Source organism: Paramormyrops kingsleyae, unplaced genomic scaffold (genome assembly GCF_048594095.1).
Source record: "Paramormyrops kingsleyae isolate MSU_618 unplaced genomic scaffold, PKINGS_0.4 ups82, whole genome shotgun sequence".
NCBI classification, from domain to species: Eukaryota; Metazoa; Chordata; class Actinopteri; order Osteoglossiformes; family Mormyridae; genus Paramormyrops; species Paramormyrops kingsleyae.
In genome coordinates, this window is record NW_027326020.1 from 112,258 (window position 1) to 137,292 (window position 25,035).

General features: G+C 39.4%; 2 protein-coding genes across 5 annotated transcripts in view; one reads left to right on the forward strand and one right to left on the reverse strand.

Moving 5' to 3' along the window:
* The window catches only part of LOC140586894 (protein Mdm4-like), a 33,279-nt gene extending 8,883 nt beyond the window's left edge, over window positions 1–24,396 (forward strand). The window contains exons 4-10 of one of the 4 annotated variants that reach the window (XM_072708382.1): window positions 4,246–4,320; window positions 4,508–4,641; window positions 4,739–4,788; window positions 18,439–18,503; window positions 19,597–19,696; window positions 24,124–24,183; window positions 24,331–24,396. In XM_072708382.1, coding sequence (XP_072564483.1) covers window positions 4,246–4,320; window positions 4,508–4,641; window positions 4,739–4,788; window positions 18,439–18,503; window positions 19,597–19,696; window positions 24,124–24,183; window positions 24,331–24,338 — 492 coding nt within the window. In that variant the 3' untranslated portion in view covers window positions 24,339–24,396. The remainder of the gene's footprint in view (window positions 1–4,245; window positions 4,321–4,507; window positions 4,642–4,738; window positions 4,789–18,438; window positions 18,504–19,596; window positions 19,697–24,123; window positions 24,184–24,330) is intronic. The other 3 variants (XR_011988685.1, XM_072708383.1, XM_072708384.1) reach the window with 3 other exon arrangements.
* On the reverse strand, window positions 9,052–12,335 carry LOC140586893 (uncharacterized). The gene is made up of 2 exons (XM_072708381.1): window positions 10,196–12,335; window positions 9,052–10,096 (listed from the first exon to the last, which is right to left on the reverse strand). The coding sequence occupies exons 1-2, from the start codon at window positions 10,966–10,968 to the stop codon at window positions 9,631–9,633; spliced, it is 1,239 nt and encodes a 412-aa protein (XP_072564482.1). The 5' UTR covers window positions 10,969–12,335; the 3' UTR covers window positions 9,052–9,630.
* Window positions 24,397–25,035: the final 639 nt, after the last annotated feature.

The following is a 25,035-nucleotide window of genomic DNA, read 5'->3' on the forward strand; positions in this document are numbered from 1 at the left end:
CCGGAGGTAGGAGTTGAAACTCCTCCTGACAGGGGATTCCGCCAGATGTTCCCAGCAGATCCTCACTATACGCTTGGGCCTGCCAGGCCTGGCCGGTTTCCTCCCCCACCAGCGGAGCCAACCCACCACCAGGTAGTGATCAGTTGACAGCTCCGCCCCTCTCTTCACCCGAGTGTCCAAGACATGCGGCCGCAAGTCCGATGACACTACAAAGTCGATCATCGAACTGCAGCCTAGGGTCTCCTGGTTCCAAGTGCACATATGAACACCCTTATTCCTGAACATGGTGTTCATTATGGACAATCCGTGGCGAGCACAGAAGTCCAACAACAGAACACCACTCGGGTTCAGATCGGGGGGGCCGTTCCTCCCAATCACGCCACTCCAGATCTCACTGTCATTGCCCATGTGAGCATTGAAGTCCCCCAGCAAAACAAGAGAGTCCCCAGAAGGAGTGCTCTCCAACACCCCTTCCAGAGACTCTAAAAAGGGTGGGTACTCTGAACTGCGGCTCGGCGCATAAGCGCAAACAGTCAGAACCCGTCCCCCCACCCGAAGGCAAAGGGAGGCTACCCTCTTGTCCAATGCGGTAAACCCTAATGTACAGGCGCCCAGTCAGGGGGTAATAAGTATGCCCACCCCCGCTCGGTGCCTCTCCTCGCAGGCAACTCCAGAGTGGAAGAGGGTCCAACCCCCTTCAAGGAGACTGGTTCTAGAGCCCAAGCCGTGCGTCGAGGTGAGTCCGACTATGTCTAGCCGGAATTTCACAACCTCGCGCACCAGCTCAGGCTCCTTCCCCATCAGAGAGCTGACATTCCATGTCCAAAGAGCTAGCTTCTGCAGCCGAGGATCGGACTGCCAAGGTCCCCGCCTTTGGCCACTGCCCAGCTCACAACGCACCCGACATCTATGGCCCCTCCTATGGGTGGTGAGCCCATTGAAAGGGGGACCCACGTGCCTTGTTCGGGCTGTGCCCGACCAGGCCCCATGGGTATAGGCTTGGCCACCAGGCGCTCGCTATCAAGCCCCACCGCCAGGTTAATATTAATATGAATAATAAACCATTAATAAGTTTAATTATAATAATATTGTTGTGGCGAGCGGGGACGGAACGAAGACGTCAGGGTATCAGGGAATACGGGGTTTAATTACAGGTAAGGCAGGCAAAACACAGACGGACAATACAATGACCGGACAGGGGAAACAAACTGAAACGCGGACGAAATACAGAGGACTAAAGACAACAACCAGAAACAGCTAATAACACGGGGATTCCACACGGGGTTAACAAGGGGCCGTGGCACATGGAAGGAGCAGACGATCGGGGCAGGACACATATTTTTTTTTTTTTTTTAACTTTACACATTGTTTGGATACATTTATTTTCTTACTTTACAAATGATTGTTTTGGTAAATGTGCTTAGATGTGTTTAGTACAGTATATGCTGCTCTTGTTTTATCCGTTTCATTTTGTGTTTAAATGCTAAAAAAAACACATTTAGGTGCAATTTTTTTGGGGCCGGGAACCAATTAATTGGGTTTTCCATTATTTCTTATGGGGAAAATTTGATCACAACTCAAACTTTTTAGGATTCGATCCGGAGTTCTGAACGGATTAAATTCGAGTGCTGAGGTACCACTGTATTTCTAAAAATGAGCAAACTACTCTATACTGCCCAATTGTGATCATCTTACAAAAAATCTAGCATGCAGAAGTTACAAGTTGCATATAATGACACAATGAGAATCCTCCTTACGAGTCCCAGAAGAGGGAGTGCCAGTCAGATGTTTGTAACTGCAGGAGTCAGGACCTTTAAGGCACTATTGATAAATTTGATGTTCACGTTTATGCAGCGTTTGGATCAATCTACTAACAGTATCATTTTAGCCCTATCAAATCCTAGCGTGAGTTGTTCCTGTTATGCATCCAAACTGAGGGTGCATTGGCTGAGATGTCTGTATGTTATTTGATTTTCTTCACATTTTTATCTGTCCTTTTTTGTGTGTGTATCTATAGACCTGAGTCTCAATAAAAGTAATTGATAAACTGTGGTGCAATCAGGCCAGGCATAACAAATTTGGAGCCCTAGGCAAGATTTTAGGTGGTGCCCCCTTGCATCGCAGTAAATTCCACTGCTAGTGTACATATACAGTGGTACCTCAGAACTCGAATTTAATCCGTTCAGAACTCCGAAACGAATCCTAAAAAGTTAGAGTTCTGATCAAATTTTCCCCATAAGAAATGTTCCCGGCCCCAAAAAATTACATCTAAATGTTTTTTTTTTAGCATTTAAACACAAAATGAACCGGATAAAGGAAGAGCATACACTGTACTAAACACATCTAAGCACATTTGTCAAAACAGTAATTTGTAAAGTAAGAAAATAAATTTATCCAAACAATGTGTAAAGTTTAAAATAAAAAAAAAAAACAATGTGTCCTGCCCCGATCATCTGCTCCTTCCATGTGCCACGGCCCCTCGTTAACCCCGTGTGGAATCCCCGTGTTATTAGCTGTTTCTGGTTGTTGTCATTAGTCCTTTGTATTTAGTCCGCGTTTCAGTTTGTTTCCCCAGCCCGGTCATTATATTGTCTGTCTGTGTTTTGCCTGCCTTACCCGTAATTAAACCCCGTATTCCCCGATATCCTGACGTCTGCGCCTTTGTCTCCGTTCCGTACCCCCTCGGCACAACAATATTATTATAATTAAATGTATTAATGGTTTATTATTAATATTAAAATAATTAATAAGATCTTTAATTTTAAATGTTTTTTATTGTATAATAATTACTGTTACTGTCTATCATTGTCTAAATGTATTTTTACTGTCTAAATATATGTATTCAGTTAGTGTAAACATGCATGATGCTATCACAGCGAATACCAGGCTGAGACTGATGCTCTAATCGTTTCTGCTGAGAGATGTGCCGTGTGAGACTCTTCCGCGTGTGTACAAGTTATCTTAGGTCGGCGTTCATGGTTTGACTTCTGAGATTCTGATCGAGTTCTATGTAATTTTTTTCGAACTGGTTGGTTCGACTTTTAAGAAATTCGAGTTCTAATGAGTTTGAGAACTGAGGTACCACTGTACTTACAAAAAACTGAATAGCTTTGTCTTAGACATTCTTTTATTTAAATAAACCAATTGCATATTCAAAATACTTTAGAAATAAATACAAAAAAATATTAACTGAATATATGAAATACAATATAAATAGCTTGCATAAAGTATTAGATTTAAATATTCTCAAAATAAAAAGTGACAATTTAAATTATAAATACAATATAAATAAGGCACTGCACAAAATAACACAAAGAAAATTTAACACCAGTCTAATAATAAACACATGATTTCAAGAATAAAATTAAATTAAATAATATAAATGAAACAAAAATCTGAGATGTGTGCATGATGTAGACTGTACTGTATAATATACAATGTGCTTTTTTTCTGATATGCAAATTATATTAGTATAAACAATGTCATAACATATTTACTACTACGCTACGTTACCTCTGTCTTTGTTGCATTTTTCCTCCTCTTCTATTCTTTTTTTCCTCCCCCATGCACCAGATAATTTAGGACGTTTAGGAATGTTCCTCATAGGAAAGTTACGTATCATTATTATTATTATTATTATTATTATTATTATTATTATTATTACTACTACTACTTAATAGGCTTTGCTAAGCAGGTAAATTCATGTGGGCTTGTTCTTTTCATATTAAGACACATTAATACCAACTAGTTTTAAGAATAGTGGAATGTTACACTTTTTTTCTTCCTCCGTTTGTGGCACCCCCTGGATGGATGGTGCCCTTAGCATTTGCCTTTATTGCCCATGCCACGGGCCGGCCCTGGGTGCAATTATGATAAATTTAACAGGAGGAGAAAAGTTAACAAGACCTGGTCAAAAAGACAGTCACATATGGAAACATGTTTGACTCCATAAGGATGATATTAGGCAAATAAAAAGTAACGTGCAATGCTTTGTGTCAGCATAACTGGGGGCAACATGAACAACTTGACAGACTTATTTAAAATAAATTCCACTAAACTTAGCTTATGTTTCATTATATTGAAAATATCGGTCATGTAGTATTGAATTGAATAGTATCGCAGTAGCATTTCAAATATCGCCAGATATCAAATTGCTGCCTTGCAAAATCAAAATCAAATCAGCTTGCAGTTTACACTGCTGATTTGATTCTGTTTTATGTTGATTTTTTTCCTGTTATCCTGTAGGTCCAGCCCAAGGCAGCGCTCCTTCAGCTTCTATGTTTGGCTGGGGCCCAAGGCGAAACATTTACACTAAAAGAGGTGAGTGCAAATGGTAAAGCAGGCTTTTATTTAGTTTGACCAGTAATTTCAAACATTTACAGTTGCTTTAAGAGTGTAGAATTTTGCTTTTGATTTAATTGTCCTTGCTAAGTAAAAGTTTGCTAATCTTCGTAAATAACCTAGCTGAGAATGTAAGTTAAATGCTTCTTTTTGTGGTGTGGGGCAGGTGATGCACTATCTGGGTCAATATATCATGGTGAAGCAGCTTTATGACAAGCAGAGGCAGCACATTGTGCACTGTCAGGATGATCCTCTTGGAGAGCTACTGGAAGTTGAAAGTTTCTCTGTCAAAAACCCAAAGTGAGTCACTGTCCATGGGAATATGTTCACTTGCCTTACCTCTACAGAATTACATATGATTCTGGTTATTGATAGAATGTCATTTTTATGATTGCAGTCCAGTGTATGAGATGCTGAAGAAGAACTTAATCATTCTGAATAATGCCGGTAAGCTGCATTTTAGTGATTCAAGTTGTACATGTCTTTCGTACTCATGTTCTTGTGTTTTTTTTTGTGTGGCATAATGTATGTTGATAATGTCACTGTTTTTTGATGCAGAAGTGTCTATCTCTTAACTTTTTTTAATGCTGCTTTTTGTTAGATCCTGGTTGTCTGCTATTACTGCCAAATTTCCATGGTAAAGTAACTTACAAGAGTGGGACCACATTTCATTTTTGGACAGTATATTTTTTTCTTTAGTTACTCAACAGCATGGTACTCCACAATATCAGCAGAATGGCTTCTTTGTTGAATATGTCTAGGGGTTTGGTTTCTGTTTGTTTTACTTCTGTTTTGCATCTGTCCCTTGTGTCATCATAAGCTCAGTAAGACTGTTTTTTTCTTTGATGCAACTGGGTTTATTTTCAGTTTGTATCATTTAGTGAATTTTGCTTTAATCATTTAAACTGGCTATTAGGCACAGTATTTCTGTCTCTCAAAAACCTGGCTGTCGCTTTACCCAAATGCCGGTCTTGTTTATCTGTGGTGTTGTGAGGTGGAGAGTGTGTTGTGTAGTTGATTGATACTTATATGCTTGGTAAGTTGACTAGGTGTTGAAAGAGTAGAAATGTTGCAGGGGGGATCAGAAGTATTGACTTCAGAGTAATTTCTTAAAATGGTTTATCTGGATGAGAGCACCAGTTAGGTCAAGTTTGCAAGTGTGTCTTCTCAAAAGCTTAGTTACAATTTTGAGTATATAAACCAATTCTTTTCTGCTTCGCTTGGTCAACATAAGACAGAACAGTACTAACTAGAGGTCGACCGATATGGGTTTTTTAATGGCCGATACCGATATTTAGGAGTCAGGGTCAGCCAATGGCCGATGTATGCTGCTGATTTTTTTTGGCCAATAATTGGATGTTTTCACCTCTATTTGCATGGTAAAATATCACACTAATAATAACAAGCGATACACAAAATTTCTCAACTTAGCATTTTTTGAATACTGTGTAAATTTAAATATAAACTTAAATAACAAAAACACAATACAACTTGTGAACAATAACTTAAACTTATAAACAATAAAAATAGCAGCATCAGAATTCCAAACTGTCAGAATAAATGATCCTTAACATTACCTGTAAGCTACAGTTGGTTGAAGGCTCATCATTATGCCAGTTCCTGACAGCGTAATTCGCCATCTCTTTCAAAAGCGTTCATGTTTTCTTTTAAAGCAGCATTTCATAGCAAACCAGTTAAATAAATAGGTCTTTGAAAGATCAGAATTTAAGTCTTACCGTCTTTCCAGGACTCTTCCAAAACTTCTGGTTGGGGTCCTGCACAAGGCAGCATGGGCCGCGTGTTCCACAGCAAGAATAACACTGGGCTGCCCACAGACGTGCCTGTCTGTAAATCGGCGAACTACACTCGGATATCGGCTAATGCCAATACATTAAAAAATGCCAAATATCGGCTTGATATATCGGTTGACCTCTAGTACTAACCCAAATGTTATTTAGCATCTATGAACTGTAACTTGGTTAGCTCCATTGTGTGTGTGTGTGTGTGTGTGTGTGTGTGTGTGTGAGAGAGAGAGAGAGAGAGAAAGAAAACAAGAGCGCTTTATAGTAGTGCTGTACCAAACGTTTATTTTTTAAACAATTAATCTAGCGATTATTTTTTTGATAATTAATTGTTAGATTAGTCGAATATTTTGGTTGATCTGATGATAAATTTATTGATGAGCAATTATTTTCAAGTTAGTCATTTCATAGAACAATTCACCCTCTCCTTAACTCATTCTCATTAACATTTCAATTTATTGAAACATTTCTTAAACATTAGAGCAATATTAACAAAAAAGGCAGATCTTAAGAGATTCAATAGGATTTCTATGTTAGACTGAAGTTAATAATCACTGCAATAGTTTTTACTTATTTCAGTACACCAAATCGACTTTAATTTTAGCAAATAGATGCTAAAACATGTTTTTAACAAACACTAGCAAAGGTAGCTTATAATTAAGCTTATTTCAGTGAGCAAGGTACGATTTAGGCTACAGTGTGTAAGAGTAGTAGTAAACGTTAATTTGTCTCAGTCTTACATTACAGAATAAGTAAACAGAAAATATAAAATGGCTGATAAAGCGTCATTAACGTCAGCTACAGTAGAGGTACAGAAAACAGGGTCTTAAAAAGTCTAAAATTCAGAAAGTTACATTTAAGGCCTTAAATTGTCTTAAAAATGCCCAGATTTTCATCCTAGGTCTTAAATTTAATTAGTCTTAAAATTCTTACCTCAGTTCATTCCCAAAAAGCATTGTCCACAGAAAATAAAATAGTAAAATGCTGTAAAACTAATCCGTTGGTTGTGTTTTCTGGTCTGCACCGGTGTCTGCGTGGTAATAAAACTCCCAAAATAATCCCATTGCGTGATCACTGCAGCTAGGCAAACAAACAGTTTGAGAAGGGTCTTCAAGCGCTAACTTAGTAGTTGAGGCCAATGTGAACGGTATGTTGTTTTATTATTTGTATTACTGAATGATATAGTTACAAGTTTATTTCATGCCATACATGATTGCAACGTAAATGTTTTGATGTAGTGCGTTAGTAACTTTTTTCTCTGACTGGAGTGAATTTTCAGTTAAAAGGCAACTACTAGCCAGTTGGCTCATGTTATCTTATCATAAAATAAACACATTTCTACTTTTATAGAGCTTTTCATGGAGTTACCTTGTGAATGTCTGTTTCCAGCATATAGTTTTTAGTTGTTTGTAGAACGTTTCTCGGTCTCTTTATGGTAAGGCAAGGCAAGTTTTTATCATACACAGGGGTTATTTAATGTGCTTTATAAAAACAAGATTTTAAAAAGTTAAACCAAGACAAAAAAGCAAAATAGAGATGAAAAAAAACTTATTTGAATAAAAATTGCTTAGAAAATCTAAAAAATCTGATTAAAATTGCAGTATGTCCTGCCTCGCTCGTTTGCTCCTCCCGTGTACCTCGCCCCCTCGTTAAACACGGGGAATCCACATGGGGTTATCAGCTGTTTCCAGTTGTTTTCATTATCGCTGATGGGTCTGCAACGTAACTTCCGCGATAGGCAGGGGATCACTATATATTTTAAGGCTTAAATTATAAAAAAGTTTATGTACAGATCCAGCCACTTAAAATTTCCCCTCCAGTCTGGCTGGCAGCCAAATCCCAGCCAAGTTCCTTCCAAATACCAGCCGGAAGCTAGAGCCCCCCTTCTTCTAGGGGTGGGCCTATATTTGACTATAAACCCGCCCATTCATTCACTTGCAGGGTGATACCATTAGATGGCGCTGTCTTTACAAAAACTTTACTTTTCTTTTTACAGGGTTAAATGATTGAATGGTCTTTGCTATGACTTAAAAAAGCTCATTTTTCTTTTTAATTTATTTTATTTACTTATTTTATTTTATTTTAATATGCTTTATTGGTTTGTTTATTGTCTATTCTTATTTATCCTTTGTACAGCACTTTGGTCCTACAGTATATTGATTTGTTTTAAAGTGCTTTATTTTAAGCATAGTCCACAAATTTTCAATAGGGTTCAGTTTGTTGGCTTTGGGAAGGCTGTTCTGACGTGTGTTGTGATCATTGTCCCTGTATCAACTGTCCAGCCATTGATTGTTGATACTGTAACTGTTGATTGATTAAAGAATTTGTAGGTGATTGGGAGTTCATGATCCTCACCTGCTGCAGCAATCAGAATCAGAATCAGAATCAGCTTTTATTCGCCAAGTGTGCTGGGGCACACAAGGAATTAGTTTCCCACAGTTTGATACTCTCTCATACACAAACAATAAGTTAGAGCTGGGCGATAAATCAATTTAATTGATTAATTCGAATTTACAGTTCAGGACGATGTGTTTTCATGAAATCGATTTTATTACTTTTTTTACACACAAGCGCCAAATGCGGAACTAATGCGATGCACCATTCCTCATGGGTAAATTAACACTGTAGCAGATTCACTAACAACATGGCAATGACAGGGGAAAAGATGGCACATGCCCAAAGAAAGGTGTTGCTACTTCTTTAATATGGAATTGTAATATAATATGTCAAACCCAATGGCATAAAGTATTTACTTAATACTAAGCTGACATGATAAAATTATGTGTTTTTTTTCTATTATTATTACAATATTACTTATTACTTTTATTTATAAGTTTGAGGGTGTATTGTGTTGTTGCCAGTTTTAAAATAAGCTATAGAGAAACCTTTCTAAAAGTGTTCACAATAATAACTGACACTTTATTGATCCCCGTGGGGAAATTGTGTTTATGCCTCCCTCAACTTGATCTTTGAAGAATAAGTTGTCTGTGAAGGCCACCTGTTGGGGCCTTGCTCAAGGAGCTGCAGACATGCTGAGGCTAGGCTTGAACCAGTGACCTTCTGATTACAAGCACACAGCTTAGCCCACTGAGCCACACACTGCCCCTAAAGGTGTGGTCTAAAGTAAAAAAAGCTAAATAAAGTAGTTTGATTTTGTGTAGGGGAGGGGAGAATCGATTGAAATCGGAAATCGGAGATTTTATTTTTAGGCCATATCACCCAGCTCTACAATAAGTGACACTTTAAAAACAAAATACCCTATACAAGAAATACTGTACAAATACAGTACAATACAACACACATACAATACAAATGTGAAAAATTATAAATATACACAGGTGAGTAACACTGTGCAATTTTAAGGTGCGAGGTATAGTGTAAACAGTTTTTGTAAACAGATCTGTAGCGTCTGCCAGAGGGGGGTAGCTGGAGAAGATTGTGTCCAGGATGTGACGGATCTGAAATGATTTTAACTGCTCGTTAAAATCTATGCTCGTTTAGCCGAACTAAAGTCCACAAACAGGATCCTGGCATAAGTTCCTGGACGGTCCAGATGTTGCAGGATATAATGCAGCCCCATATTCACTGCATCATCCACCGACCTGTTTGCCCGATAGGCAAACTGCAGGGGGTACAGCTGGTGTCCTGTAATGTCCTTTAGATGGGCTAAAACCAGGCGTTCAAAGGATTTCATGACCACAGACGTCAAGGCGACAGGTCTGTAGTCATTCAGTCCTGTAATGGTGGGTTTTTTGGGGACCGTGATAATGGTGGAGCGTTTGAAGCAGGAGGGAACTACACACAACTCCAGAAATCTATTGAAGATGCGGGTGAAGATGGGAGCCAGCTGATCAGCACAGGTTTTGAGGCAGGAGGGGGATACACCGTTTGGTCCCGGGGCCTTCTTGGTTTTCTGTTTCTGGAACAGCCGGCTCACTTCCGCTTCGTGTATTCTGAGTTCCAGGGGGGAGGATAGGGGGGTGAGAGGTGTGATGAGGGTTATTGTCTCTGGAGTGGGGTGGATGGGGGGTGTGAATCTGTTTATCTCAAACCTGCAGTAGAAGTTGTTCAGCTCGTCTGCCAGGTCTTTGTTTGCTTCAGCGGGGGGTAGGGGTCGTCTGTTGCTGGTGATATCTCGCAGGCCTCTCCACACTGATGCAGGGTCATTGGCTGAGAACCGTTCTTTCAGCTTCTCAGAGTAGCTTCTTTTTGCCACTTTGATCTCCCTGGTCAGCGTGTTCCTGGCCTGCCTGTACAGGGCCCTGTCACCACTTCTGTAGGCATCCTCCTTGGCCTGGTGAAGATGTTGCAGTTTGGGAGTGAACCATGGTTTATTGTTGTTGTATGTGCAGAAGGTCTTGGTCGGGACACACACATCTTCACAAAAACTGATGTATGATGTCACAGTGTCTGTCAGCTCATCCAGATTATCAGATGCAGCTTCAAAGACAGTCCAATTAGTGCAGTCAAAACAGTCTTGCAGTTCCTGCTTTGCTGCATTGGTCCACTTCTTCACAGTTTTGACTACAGGCTTGGCACGTTTAAGCTGTTGCCTGTAAATTGGAATAAGATGGACCATACAGTGATCAGAATGTCCTAAAGCTGCCCGGGGGACAGAGCGATAGGCATCTTTTAAAATGGTGTAACAGTGGTCCAGTGTGATGTTGTCCCTGGTGGGGCAGTCGATATGCTGTCTGTGTTTAGGAAGTTCCTGGTGTAGATTCACTCTGTTAAAATCACCAAGGACAATAAAAGGGAATAGGGATATTTTCTTTCCAGGGGGGGTGATCTGGTCGGCCAGCGTGCATTTACATCTGAAGCTCATTTACATCTGAATGTTGGTGGTGCTGATAGACTGTGAGAATTGTATGCTTTGAACTCTCCAGTGCTTTTTTAATACCATTCAGTGACTGATGTTGGGAAGACAATGGATATTTACTGTACACCTCCATGTCTCCTGGATTACTGACCCCAAGTCATTTCTGCTACATGGCTTTACACTGTACAATATTTATATTTACATTTAAAGCATTTAGCAGACTTATCCAAAGCAACGTACAAGGTATCAAGGTACAATAAGCTGGGTTTAGAGGAGCTTACAGTTTTGATGACGAGTCCGGCTCTGTGATGGAGAGATGTTAAAGTGTTTTCTGTCTTGTGATTTCTTCTATTTCAGGGGCTTCTGGTGTGTTTAGCCGTTTAGATGGTGGACCAGACTTCACGAAATAGCGCTCTAATGTGACTAGCCTTTTTCTGCGTATTGAAACTTTTCAGAAATGCAAGACTTTGCCAGTGCTTTTGTTCACCACCCGAGCGTATAGTCGTGAACAGATGTGAAATTTTGGCCAACTTTTTCATTGAAATTCGATTTGTATGTGTTCAGAAAAATTTGTGACCAGAGGCTTTAAAAGTGTTTATCCAAATAGGGACCTCAAAAAATGTCCCCAAAAGTAGGAAAATTTCAGGTTTTACTACACTTTGGGGGCAATTTGGTCCTCAAATGTGATCTATGCAAACCCACACACAAACACACACATACTACCAGTCAAAAGAGATGTTAATGACTTTCACACATTCAGTTGACCCCCCAGCCCCCAGCCCCACCACTTTTCTTGTGCTTGTGGGCAGTTCCTTGCTCAGGGTATTTGCTATGGTGAACTTTCATGCACTTCCAGGGTCCCTGTGTGGCTCAGTGGGCTAAGCCTGTGTGCTTGTGTTCCCTGGATCACTGGTTCAAACCCAGCCTCAGCATGTCAGTCATGACTATACAGTGTATAAATGTTTTTGGTAGACGATCATACTTTTTTTCCACTATAGTCTTCTGGTTTCTAATTTACATGCCAACAACAATTTTGACTGGTAGTGTGTAATGACTGTTTAGTAGTGTTTATTTAACCGACTGGCTTGATAGTCAGAATATGGAATAGTCTTCCTGATAACATAGTGCAAGCTGAATCCTTGAGTTCCTTTAAATCAGAGCTAGATAAGATTTTAACAACTCTGAGCTATTAGTTAAGTTCTCCCTAAGCGAGCTTGATGGGCCGAATGGCCTCCTCTCGTTTGTATAGTTCTTATGTTCTTATGATCTGAAAGCAGTGTTTCTTATGTTAAAAAAATAACCTCACCTTGACCGCTTCAAACATCTGTCTCATCTGTCTCATTGTTTCATTGTGGCCAAGCAGAGAAGTTAATGACACATTCACACATCACCCCCCCCCCCCCCCCCCCCCCCCCCAGTGGATGCGCAGCCACCAGCAGCCTATCCGGCTGTGTTAGCCAGACAGAAAGAAAGAACACACCTTTATTCTCCACAGTAAACCTTATTACTTTGTTTAGACCTGTAATTAGTCTGTCACAAACATCTTCGGTCACTCTCTTCTCCCAAAATAACTCTTGGACATGCTGCTGCTTTGTACCTGGCTTGGCCTCCTTGCGGATGAAATCTTTCATCTTGTGCCAAACAAGCTTAATGGGCTTCAAATCTGATTAATTTTCATATACCTCTCATTGCTTGACAATATCAGTCTTAATACTTTGTTTAGACCTGTAATTATTGTATTGGACATATCTTGGGACCGCCTCATCTCCAAAGAGGGAAGTAAAATAAAATTCTAATTTCATCAATAAACTGACTAAAAACACATTTTGACAGTTTTAGGCCATCTTTGCCTCACAACAGAAACTATTTCTAAATTTCACAGGCCATTTATTGCAGTGTAGTAAGTTTATTAATGAAATTGGAATTTTGTTTAAATATAGGAAAATTGTACTTGCTTAGATTTTCATTTTTTGCAGTGTAGTTACAATACCTGATTCAGGTATCTTACCTGATTTCAGGTAAGTCACTTCAGATTACTGCTCTCCCTGGTGGATGGATAGATCATTGCAAGTACTTTACACACAGAGAGTTGAGGGGTGGATCATGCCGGCCCCCTTTTTCATTACATCATCGTGGGGGATCTCATTACAGTCAAGGACCAGCCAAGAGCCAGTCAAGGTCCTGTCAAGGACCTGTCATGGAAAGTGGGGAAATTTTAAGCGGCTGGATCTGTATATGGTCTTTCTATATCGTGGATTTTCATCTATGGCTCATTTCCTTTTTGCAGGGTGAAAGGAGATGTCTCATTAATATTTGAGAGAAGAGCTACATGATTGGCCAGTGCATACCTTACAAAATAGTGTTGCACTGCTGGCACCAGCGATATTACACAAAACTATATTGGCCTTATAAAATAGTGTGGCACTGCTGGCACCGGCGATATTAGACAGAACTGTATTGGAACTCAGTCTATAATTGATATAGTTTTAACAGTGCCAGCAGTGAAACAAATAGCCAGCTTATTAGCGGAATAACTTTGTATTGTAAATGAAAACCATGCCACAGGTCCAATAAATAAAATATTGTAGGTCTCGATTGGCGAAGAGATCACGAGGTAGACAGTAAAGTTCAACTATTAGCAGACTGTTTTATTGTGCAATTCGTAAATGGACAGCGGTAATCTGCTCATGAGGGGATAAAGCAGGGTTCCCCCTGGAGTTTGATTTCAATTCTTCACTTTTCTTTGTATTTTTGCTTCTACTAATCAAATTCTTCACTTTTTTTCAGCATCCGTTTTTTTTAATCACTCTCTCTCCGCTTTTTAATAAATTAATCATTAAACCTTTTCCTTATAATGGGCGTCAATGGAAGGGAAAACGCTTAATGTAAAATAAAGTCCATATTCCTTGTATTTCAGTTTTGATTTTTTGTCAGGTGAAAGTCTTTATGACCAGATGTGTGTGTGCGAAATTTGGTGATTATTGGTCGCTATTTTGGTACATTAAACCACATTAAGCGTTTTCACATTAAGCGTTTTAGAATGTCCCCACACCGATTGATAACATTTGCTACTTTTAGAACGGCCCATGCTCATTTGACATGGATGATCGACGATCGTGTGTCCGGGGCTCCGGGCCAGTTTTGATTAGGCCCTACGGGTGCTACGGTTGAAAATTGGGTAAAAATGAAATTCGACTTTTCAAAAATTCAAAATTCGTCATTTGAAAATTGAATTCACCAGAGTGACGATTTGATGCCGTTTTTCTTCGTCACCATGGGTTCCGTTTTCGTCAATGACGACAGTGACGTGCGGCAGCGGGAACCCTGGGATAAAGTACTTTCCCTTACAATACGTTTAGCTTATCACTTGCATTGCAGTTACAACACATTTACATAGTTTTACACAACACGTCGATTTACATCGAATAATCGTCCCTGCCCTAGCTTATAGTCCTCATCTGAATTTAGTTGTCATCAGTTTGTTTACAATCTTTATTTGAAACTGCACAATTTTTTGGAATGTTCTGACATAGACAGCATTGCACTATGCTGGGATCTGCAGAGAGAAGGAAACTTTCTTTCTTACTTGCACACACACTTTTCCTGAATCCTAAGAACAGTTTCTAATCAAATGGAACTTTTTATATTGTTTTAAAATAATTATCAGAATAATTTCTTATTGAAATAAGGTACAAATAATAGTATTTTATGATGTTTTATAATGGCTGCCATGCAAGATATGCCTTCCTGTTTATTAACATTTATAACACAGCACGACCTCTCAAAATACAGTAAAACCTGGGATTGCAAGTAACTTGGTCTGTGAGTGTTTTGCAAGACGGACAAAAATTTAAAATAAGTTTTAACTTGATATACGAGCGAGGTCTTGCAATACGAGTAGTACGTATATGCTTTGTCTGCCAACACCACCCAAATAAAGCTGTAGCAGTGTGAGCGATGCAATGTCACATTTCCATGAAATCTTCAAAATGTGGCAAAAGCAACTGTCATTGGATAGGTTTCTTGTAAAAATGGCACAAAAAGAAAAAGATTCCAGTAAGCCAACAGATAGCAGTGATTCTGTTAGTTATACTAAAAGTCATCCCACAAAATAACCCTTCTCCTCCCTGTTCACTTATGTCCCTCACACCAGCCACGATTCTTTTCAAAGGTAAAGTGCAGGTTAATTTGTTTTTATCTATTTTTACTTTTATATTTTGTATTAATAATTTTATATGAATATTTATGGGTTGTGGAACGAATCATCTGAGTTTCCATTATTTCTTATGTGAAAATTTGCTTTGATATGAGTGCTTTGGATTACAAGCACATTTCTGGAGTCAGAATAGTGCCATATGTACTTGTATGTGTACTTTCCAATTTGCACCCGTAAAAAGAAATTTGCTCGCACTGAACACAATTTTCATTCGCAAAAACAGATATTTTGCAAATGCAAGTCAATATTTTTTGTAAATGCGAAACCAAACATCTTAATAAAAATATTTTTTACAAAGATATAATGATTTTCAAGTACAAAACCTGTATTGCAAATCCAAGTCCTCTTGCAAATACCAACCTGCGAGTGCAAATTCACACTTGCGCATATAAATAATTTTGGCACTAATTTGCCTAGCGCTTTGCAGATAAATATTTGCTCGCATAGCCACCAATCAAATTAATTCATATTGTAACCAATCATAAAGCTGCAGGTAAGGTAACAACCAATCCTGGCCTTCCAGCAAAAAAACATGCTGAAGAAGAATTTTATCTTGTTTCCGTGACATTCTAAATAATTCTGACTATTGAAGATGAAATAATGGCAAAAAAGAAAAACACGTTTTTGTTCAAATGTGGTCTATAAACTCAACTTTTTTCAAGTAGCTAGCAACACATTGCTTTTTGGGCAGATAAGTGATTTTGCCATAAATTTCGTGAAACCGGTAAAAATAAATAAATAAATCAATCAAATTTGGTGAAATTTTTGCGGAAGAAAAGTACATGACATACCTTGGGAACAGCCTCTTCACTGAATCATATTACCCCAGGGGTAATTCTGCGAAGCATGATTTTAGCTGGGTTAACTTAGGGCTGGGTGATATGGCCTAAAAATAAAGTCTATGATTTCTTTTCAGCCTTTACCCAATTTATGATTTTTTTTTTTTTAACCAAAGGCATCTTTTAGATAAGCCTTTTTAATATATACATAGCAAGTTTGTGGAGCTACACAACTCCAGCCACTAAGCTGCATGCCTCTGTCTGAAATGCTGAAATAAGTTTGATGTGCTGTTGCCTTTAGTAGCCACAGATTTCTGATAAACATTACAACAGGCAGTGGTTTGTTCTATGTTGGACTTCGGATAATCAAACCCCTTCCAAACCACAGAGGAGTCGCTGGCAGTTTTCGGGATGAGCTCCTCTCTTACTGACGTGCTGCCTTCTTGATTTTGTTTGTTGGTGTCTGAGGGGGTGTGGGGGATTGACAGAGCGGTCCAGCATGCTGTCATTCATGGAAGTGGAGGGAAAAAAAATCTTTTTCGTATTAAAAAATTTGGGAACTTTGCAATCTCCATGTTAATTTGCTAGTTTAAAGTAAATCACAACATTCATTTTACACATCGCCCGGAACCAAAAATTCAAATTAATCGATAAATCGATTTACTACCAGCTGTAGGTTAACTTTAAGATAGAAGTCTTGATTGTCCAGAATTTAGGTAAAGAGCATTCCTCTTGGACAATCATTACTTCTAGCTTAAGTTAACCCAGTCCTGGTGTGAGAATCATTTTGAGTGAAGAACAGCCACTGTTGAGATATAGGTAATATAGGTAGATATAGGTAAGTGTAATGTTAACTAGTGATGGCACGTAAAATGCAATGATGCTTCTGTTGCCTGAGCACCAGAGGGTAAATATTTCAATCATCTCTTTTAATAACGCATTTAATACATTTTATATCTTAGCTGGGTAGGTAGCTATGAGTAATGTACCAATTGCTAAATTACTTTTTAGTTTTTAGGTAATTTGGCAGGTGTCTTTTTAATAATAGTAAAACTTTTGGAAATCCTGCTGTTGCAGTGCCTTTTAACTTAAAAGGGAATATGTGCAATCAACAAGTTAGTTAACAAAAATTTCATGTTGGGTAAATGCGTTTCCTGTATTATCCAGTTATATGGTTGAAGTTGGTGGGCAGCAGGAAGTTACAGCATGCATTCACTTGGAATAGCTTATAAAAAGTTGCCCTAAAAAGTTTCACTACACAGAGCTCTTACCCCTGATTTAAACTGGATGCGTATCCGCTGCGGTGCGTTTCCGACACGGCAGCCGCAGGCAATCGCCGCCAATAAAGTCAATGCATCAGTTTACACCAGATCCGCTGCGTTGCGTCTCCGCTACGTCTCTGTTCCGTCACGCATCCGGCAGTCCGTCGAGATGTGCATCAAGTCTATTTTTGACAGATACGGATCAAGAACGCAACACAGAGCGCATGCACCAATTCTCCGTCACATCATGGACGAGGAAAAATTAATTTTGGAGGTGGAGAAACACGGAATTGTGTACGACCCCAGACATCCTTTTTACAAGGATAATAGTAGAAAGGAGAAGGCGTGGAGTGAAACTTCAGAAGTTTTGGGATTTGACGATAAGTTGAATCTTGCAATTAACTATGTATATACTTGATTTTTAATGAAAGTAACCTGTACTGTGAAGTACTTGTAAACTCCTAATAAAGTGTTCAGTAACCTATATGGGAGTGACACATTATTTTATCCATAGAAACATAGATACATGTTATGTTAAATGCTATTCTCCCGTGGTCATGTGATCTCGCAAACCAGCTGCGCGCCGGATCAGATACAGACCACAAACGCATCCAGTGTGAATTGGCGGACGGCCTCGGACGGAATGGGAACGCAGCGCATACGCATCCAGTGTAAATCAGGGGTTACACTGTCCTTCAGTTGTTTATTCCAGTTAATAGAATTTTGAATGTTGTAAATTTGGTCAGTTTGCTATTTTTATTTTTTATATTTCTTTTTGCATTTTGTGTGGATTCTAGTGGTGGCTACTTAGTTTTCAATTAAACTATATCTTTCTGCAAGGAAATTTCTAATGTGAGTAATTATAAACTGGGAATTAGGTGCAAGGAATCTTGTCGTTAGTGGTATTTACAGTTCCTATCCAAATAGCTGAACATCGTATTTAAACTAAGATTATAAAAATAGAAGTTTTGGGCTCTGCTTAAATCTCTATAGGCTCCTAAAAAGTGTCCTGGTTAATATATTGCTTTGTGGCTGCAGGCCTCTTTCGTATCTTTCAATTCAAACTGAATTTGTGCAGTGTCCTGTCTCATTGGTATTTGCTAGAAGCTGCTAGGAAGTTCAGTGTATTGAGGGATGCGTCCAGAGTGAATGTACTGTGTCTGAAGAGTAATTATCTGGAGGGGTGTTTCTGTGTTACTGTGTCTTATTTGAAACGCAGACGCTGCAAAGAATCTTTCTGTCGACAAGGATTCTAATGAGCCTACGAGTGAAGATCCTGGTCAGGTAAAACTCCAGCATGGTGCTGCGGAGAAATGGCCCGCCAATCCTTTTTCTCGGCAAACAAACTTAAATCAACCACACATATCTTATTCTAAAGGTTTTACCGCATAATAACATTTTAATTTAGCCTGTTGTATCTAATTTTTTTAGCAAGCAATGTTTATATTGGAATTGGAGAATGCTTATTATTATTATTATTATTATTATTATTATTATTATCATCATCATCATTTATTTCTAATTGGGCTTTGCACATTAAGCTGACCCTGAAGCAATGTCTCCATTTAGGCATCATGCTGATTAATTGTTTGCCGTGAAAGAGAGGACCGCTGTCTCCATCAGTATACCTGTACAGAGTGGCACCGTCTCTGTACTTCCTCACACTTGGACTACCCTTGCGGTTTTGGACAAGCCGCCAGAGTAGCCTGGTTGGTGGGGGACAGAGTCAATGTCTCTGTTTGTCGCTCAGAGTTACCTTCTCTGTTCCACTTATTCTTCCGGGGGAGTCGCAGTTTCTCTTCCAATCACAGGCTGGCCTTCAAACCACACCACACCCAACCCCTGACCCACTCTAGCCCCCAAAAATTGCACCACTCTTGGCCTTACATCCACAGTTTTAGGTTTGGTGTCACTGAATCTTTATGTAGTTTGGCTTCACGATGAATAGCATTTTACGGTTTTTTTTTATGAATGTAAAGGCATGTATTTAACATAAGCTTTGTGTCGTGATATGGCAAGAGGTTTAAACGTGCCAAGTGATGTATAACCTATGCATATTTACAAAGTTTTGTTAGTGATCAAATGATTATGTATTTTAAACAGTTAACATCCTGTTTATGAAGTTCACTTCAGAATAACTAAAAGAACAATTGCTTTCCTTTAGGGGTCCATGTTAATTCCTATGCTCAGTATTGTGTTCAGTCTGGCACTTTAGTGCTATGGTGTCCCCTCCCAGCCTTTCTTCCTCCAATATTTCTTATGGAACTGCGTGGCCCTTTGCTGCCGCACAGTGAGACCTCTGATATGAAGACCCTGCTGCTCCCCCATGTCTACTGCTGCAGCCGCTCCCACTAACTTGCTTTATGTCCTTGCGCAGACCTCCAGTGGTCCATCCGAGTTGGGCCGGGCACCAGCGGGCTCTGGATTAAGCACATCCAATACTACATCACAGCGCAGACAGAGAGAGCCAGATGGAGGTAAGATGACAATGCATTTACTCAGGTTTCTTTCTGTAGTGTAGCTTGCTAAGTAGCCATAGTTTGGTAGTACTTTTGTCTGATCTCATTCAGTTCATCTTTGTGCTGGCAACATTATATGTGGCAGGCTGCTACATTACATGAGCCAGGAGGCTAAACTGCAGACACAACGTTCTTTTTGTTTTTGCTGTAATTTTTTCATCTTTTCACTTTAGAAACTAGGGCTCCTTTTTAACGCAGGACTTATTTGCCTGTTGAGTTTCTTTTGATGATAAATATGTTCTCTGGTTTGCTTTTATTATTTTATATTCTGTTCCATTTAATGTGGTCATAGGTTTCCACTATTTGGTTTGTATGCTCTGCAGTTATGATCCTATCGCCCATATGTATTATGGATGTATATCAGTACACAAAAATCATGGTTTGGTACACAGTTTGGTTTTGGGTTCGTGGTTTGGTGCAATTTTGTTACAACAGGGAAAACAATTATGATATTGTTTATTCTTAAAACTACAAAGACAATTAGGAACAGTTGTAAATCAAACAAAAGGCAATGTTGAGGTCTTTTGAATAACAAAACATAAAAGATGCTTAATTGTACATTGTAAAAATAAATATATAAAATAAATTAAATTCAAAATTAAACTGCATCATAGCAGTCATAATGAACTGAATCCTGTGTTCTTTACTACTGTGTATGGTCGGCTATCTGTAAACACCCTAGTGTATCAGTGACCTCCTGATACGATATCATCACCATATCTATTGTGATTCTGTAAGTATTGAAATTCTATGAATATCCTAATTCAATACTATAATTTATTTTATTTTATTTTATTTTTTTAGCATCTTAAAACCTTGCAAAAAAAGCTCCTCCCGTTTAAATTTTGAAATACATTGGATTTAAACTGTGAAGGGACAGCACAAATCTCTGCTATGTTGTCTGCCATTCTCGTTATTGCTAAGCAAAATTACAAAATAATTGGCTCCTACCCTACTACATGGGATGCTGTGCTGCTAATCAATGTGGGAATACTTTTGAGTGCGCCACCTGTAGAGGAACTGCAGTGTTTCTCCACCTCAAATCTGAACACATATAAATGAATAAAAAATCGATTTCAGAGTTAATGTGACGATGCATGAATCACCGCACCAAAGAATCACTATACAAAGCCAAATCGATTTATTATTAAATTTATTTGTTTTAAATTATGCGAGTCATACCCACGCTGACATAAGCAGGGCCAAAAGTGTGACTAATCCAAGCTGTTTGTATCAATGTCATCCGATACTGGTGATATGTGTCGATATAGGTGGATTATACTTGGAAAAGGGCATATCCTTATTGTTCATTATTAGTAGTACGGTAGAAACCGCTTATAGTGATCACAGTTACTATAAGTTACAACCACTTATATGGATCAAAAAGCTTGGGACAGAATCATTCCTGTACAAATTAAGTGAAGTGAAGTGAAACTTTATTGTCATTCACACCATACAACAGTACAAAGACGGATGCAGGCAGAACGAAATTGCATTTCTCCAAGGCTCAATGTGCGGACATAAGGGACAAGTGCACTCAAGACAACATACATACAACATGCAGACATTTCACTTTACAGAGGCAGTTAAGACAGCATGGCAACAAAAAGCAGCAAAGTACAAACAATAAATATATATACACGAATATATTCAGTGGGTGATATATAGTATGAAAAATTATTGCACTACGTTTCACAGTGAATTAGTTATTGCACTATATAAGTAGAATGAAAACTTGAGACCTATCAGTGGTTATAAAGTGCACAATAGGTAGGAGAGTAAAAGGTCAAAAGGTTATTTAACAGAGTTTAGTATTCTGATGGCCTGGGGGTAGAAACTCCTGTTAAATCTGGCTGTTCTGCAGTGTATACTGCGGTGGTGTTTTCCAGACGGCAGAAGTTCAAACAGTCCATGTGCTGGGTGTGTAGGATCTTTTATGATCTTAATGGATCTGCTATGGCAACGTGAGTGGTATAGTTCTTGAACAGATGGGAGTGATGACCCGATGATGTTCTCCGCCGTCCGCACCACTCAACGAAGTATCATCTGTTCAGTGGCAGTGCAGCTACCATACCAAATAGAGGTCGAACGATATGGGTTTTTCAATAGCCGATGCCGATGACGATATTTAGGAGCCAGGGTCTGCCGATGGCCGATATATGCTGCCGTTATTTTTTGGCCGAAAATTGGACGTTTTCCCCTCTATTTGCATGATAAAATATCACATTAATAATAACAAACGATACACAAAATTTCTCAACTTAGCATTTATTGAATACTGACTTGTGTAAATTTAAATATAAACTTAAATAACAAAAACACAATACAACTTATAAACAACTTAAACTTATAAACAATAAAGATAGCAGCATCAGAATCTCTTTAGCAGCAAACTCATTCTTCAGCTCCCAAGCTCACCAGTCTGCTGCAGATATTGCACCTGGCTTTTCCTGGTGTTGGCTTTGTGAAATGCTGCCATACAGGATTAGATTTTTGTTCAGCCATCAGACAGCAATTACTAAAACAGAAGAATAAATGCAAGGTTAGAATTTTTATTATAGTACCTTCATCTTCAATTCATTCTACAATTTCAGTATTCCATGCACATTAAAACAATTACACTCTAATACATTTTGAAACAAAAAAAAACACTAAGTGCATCATGGTATGATGAGTAGTGTACACTAACATGTTGTTTCTGTTGTTAGCAGACAGATAGCTTAAAGCCAAATTCACAATCAGAATCTAGTGATCCCGGAAAATAAAATAAAATAACTGTCGTATTGCACAGCCTTGTATGCAAGGACAACATAAGCCCCTAGTGATTGTGACGTTGTCTACGTATAAGCCCGTATAAAGGATAGACATGTTTAATGAGGAAACTAACTGCGCAAAGTCATGCACTTTTTATCTAGACGTCTGACAAATTGTTTGAATCTCCGGTCTCAAATGAAAAAAAGTTGCACAGAAGGACCATTGTCAGCATCAGCTCAAGTAAATGGTAACCACGCTTTCGAACAAACACTTTTCTCCGCCATGCATTGTTCTTAGCAGCTCTGTGTCTCTGAGGACGGCGCTGTCTGTGATCAGGGCAGAGTAACGCAACTCTCACACACGCTGCAGTATTTGAGAGCTGCCTGCTCCGCCCCACACACTCACAGAGTGAAACTCTCCGACACAAGAAAAAAAACAGATAATAACTGATAACATCGGGCTGATATGGTAATAATTAAAATGTTAACAATTAAAATGATTTTTAACGATTAAAAAACGTCTGTGAGCCCACCAATAAGCGCACAAAACGAACTCTATTAGAATCAATGATCCTTAATGTTACCTGTAAGCTACAGTTGGTTGAAGGCTCATTATCAGTACCCCAGTTCCCAATAGCGTAATTCGCGTTTTCTTTTAAAGCAACATTTCATAGCAAACTACTTAAATAAACAGGTCATTGATAGATCAGAATTTAAGCCTTACCGTTTTATCCCAGGACTCTTCCAAAACTTCTGGCTGTGGTCCTGCACAAGGCAGCATGGGTCACGTGTTCCACAGCAACAATAACACTGGGCTGCCCGCAGACGTGCCTGTCTGAAAATCGGTGTAGTGCACTCGGATATCGGCCGATGCCGATACATTAAAAAATGCTAAATATCGGCCCGATATATTGGGCGGCCGATATATCGGTCGACCTCTAATACCAAATTGAGATACTGCTGGTCAGTATACTTTCTATAGTGCCTCTATAGAAAGTTGTGAGGACAGGGGAGGTGAGGTTTGCTCTTTTCAGCCTTTGGAGAAAATGAAGTCGCTGTTGTGCCTTCTTGACCACAGAAGAGGTATTTGTGGACCATGACAGGTCATCAGTGATATGCACTCCCAGAAACTCCACACTGTTTCCATGTATAGTAAGTGGCCGGTGTGGGATGTGCTTTCTTCTGAAGTCGACAACGATCTCCTTTGTCTTGTTGACATTCAGCGCCAGGTTGTTTTTACCACACCAGGAAATGAGTTGATCAACTTCCTCTATGTATGCGGAGTCATCGTCATTTCTGATGAGGCCCACTACTGTTGTGTCATCTGTGAATTTTATGATGTGATTCGAGTTGTGATTGGCACAGCAGTCGTGAGTCAACAGGGTGAACAGTAGGGGGCTTAGAACACAGCCCTGGGGAACTCCAGTGTTCACGATGATAGTCTCAGAGGTGTATTTTTCCAAGACGTACTGTCTGGGGTCTGTTCGTGAGAAAGTCTAACAACCAGTTACATAGAGAGGTGCTGATGCCTAGTGACTCCAGTTTTTTTACCAGGTGCTGTGGGATGACCGTATTGAAGGCGGAGCTGAAGTCAATAAAAAGCATCCTCACATGACTGTTTGTATTTTCCAGATGAGCCAAAATCAGATGCAGTGCAGTTACTATGGCATCATCAGTGGAGCGATTTGGGCGGTATGCAAATTGAAGTTGATCAAATGTGGCAGGCAGACTGGATGAGATGTGTTTTTTGACTAACCCTTCGAAGCACTTCATCATGATTGGTGTAAGTGCTATTGGGCGATAGTCGTTCAGTGATGATGTTGGTGATTTCTTTTGCAGTGGAATAATGTTCGTGGCTTTGAAGCACTGAGGAACGATGGCTTGTCTTAGGGAGATGTTGTTGATGTCAGTGAGAACAACTGTAACTGTAAGTACACACCCTGGTATGTTGTCGGGACCCGCGGCTTTCCGGGGATTGACCCTGCTCAGGGTCCTCCGAACATCACTGTGGTCGACACATAGTATTGCATCGTCCATAGTGAGAGTGGCTTTTTTGCCGTTGTGTTGTTGTTTTCCTCAAACCGGCTAAAATGTGTGTTAAGTGCGTTGAGGAAGTCTGTGTTGTCATCACAGGGAGGGGGGGAGGGTTTGTAGTCTGTAACTGCCTGAATGCCTTTCCATAGGTGCTTGGAATCTTTTGAATCAATGAAGTGACTGAATTTTATGTCCATAAGCACGTTTTGCTGCTCTCACGCCACGGTTCAAGTTAGCTCTAGCTGACCTAAGAGCGTCTCTGTCCCCGGATTTGAAGGCTGTATTTCGTGCTCTCAGGGGGGCATGCACCTCCCTGGTAAGCCACGGTTTCTGGTTGGCACGTGTGGTGATGTTCCTAGTCACTGTCACATCTTCCACACACTTGGATATGAATCCTGAATACTGTTTACATTAAAATTATATTATATTAGGGCTGCACGATTTGGTGAAAGTCATATTGCGATTATTGTGAACAATATTGTGATCTGCGATTGCGACATAGTAAACATA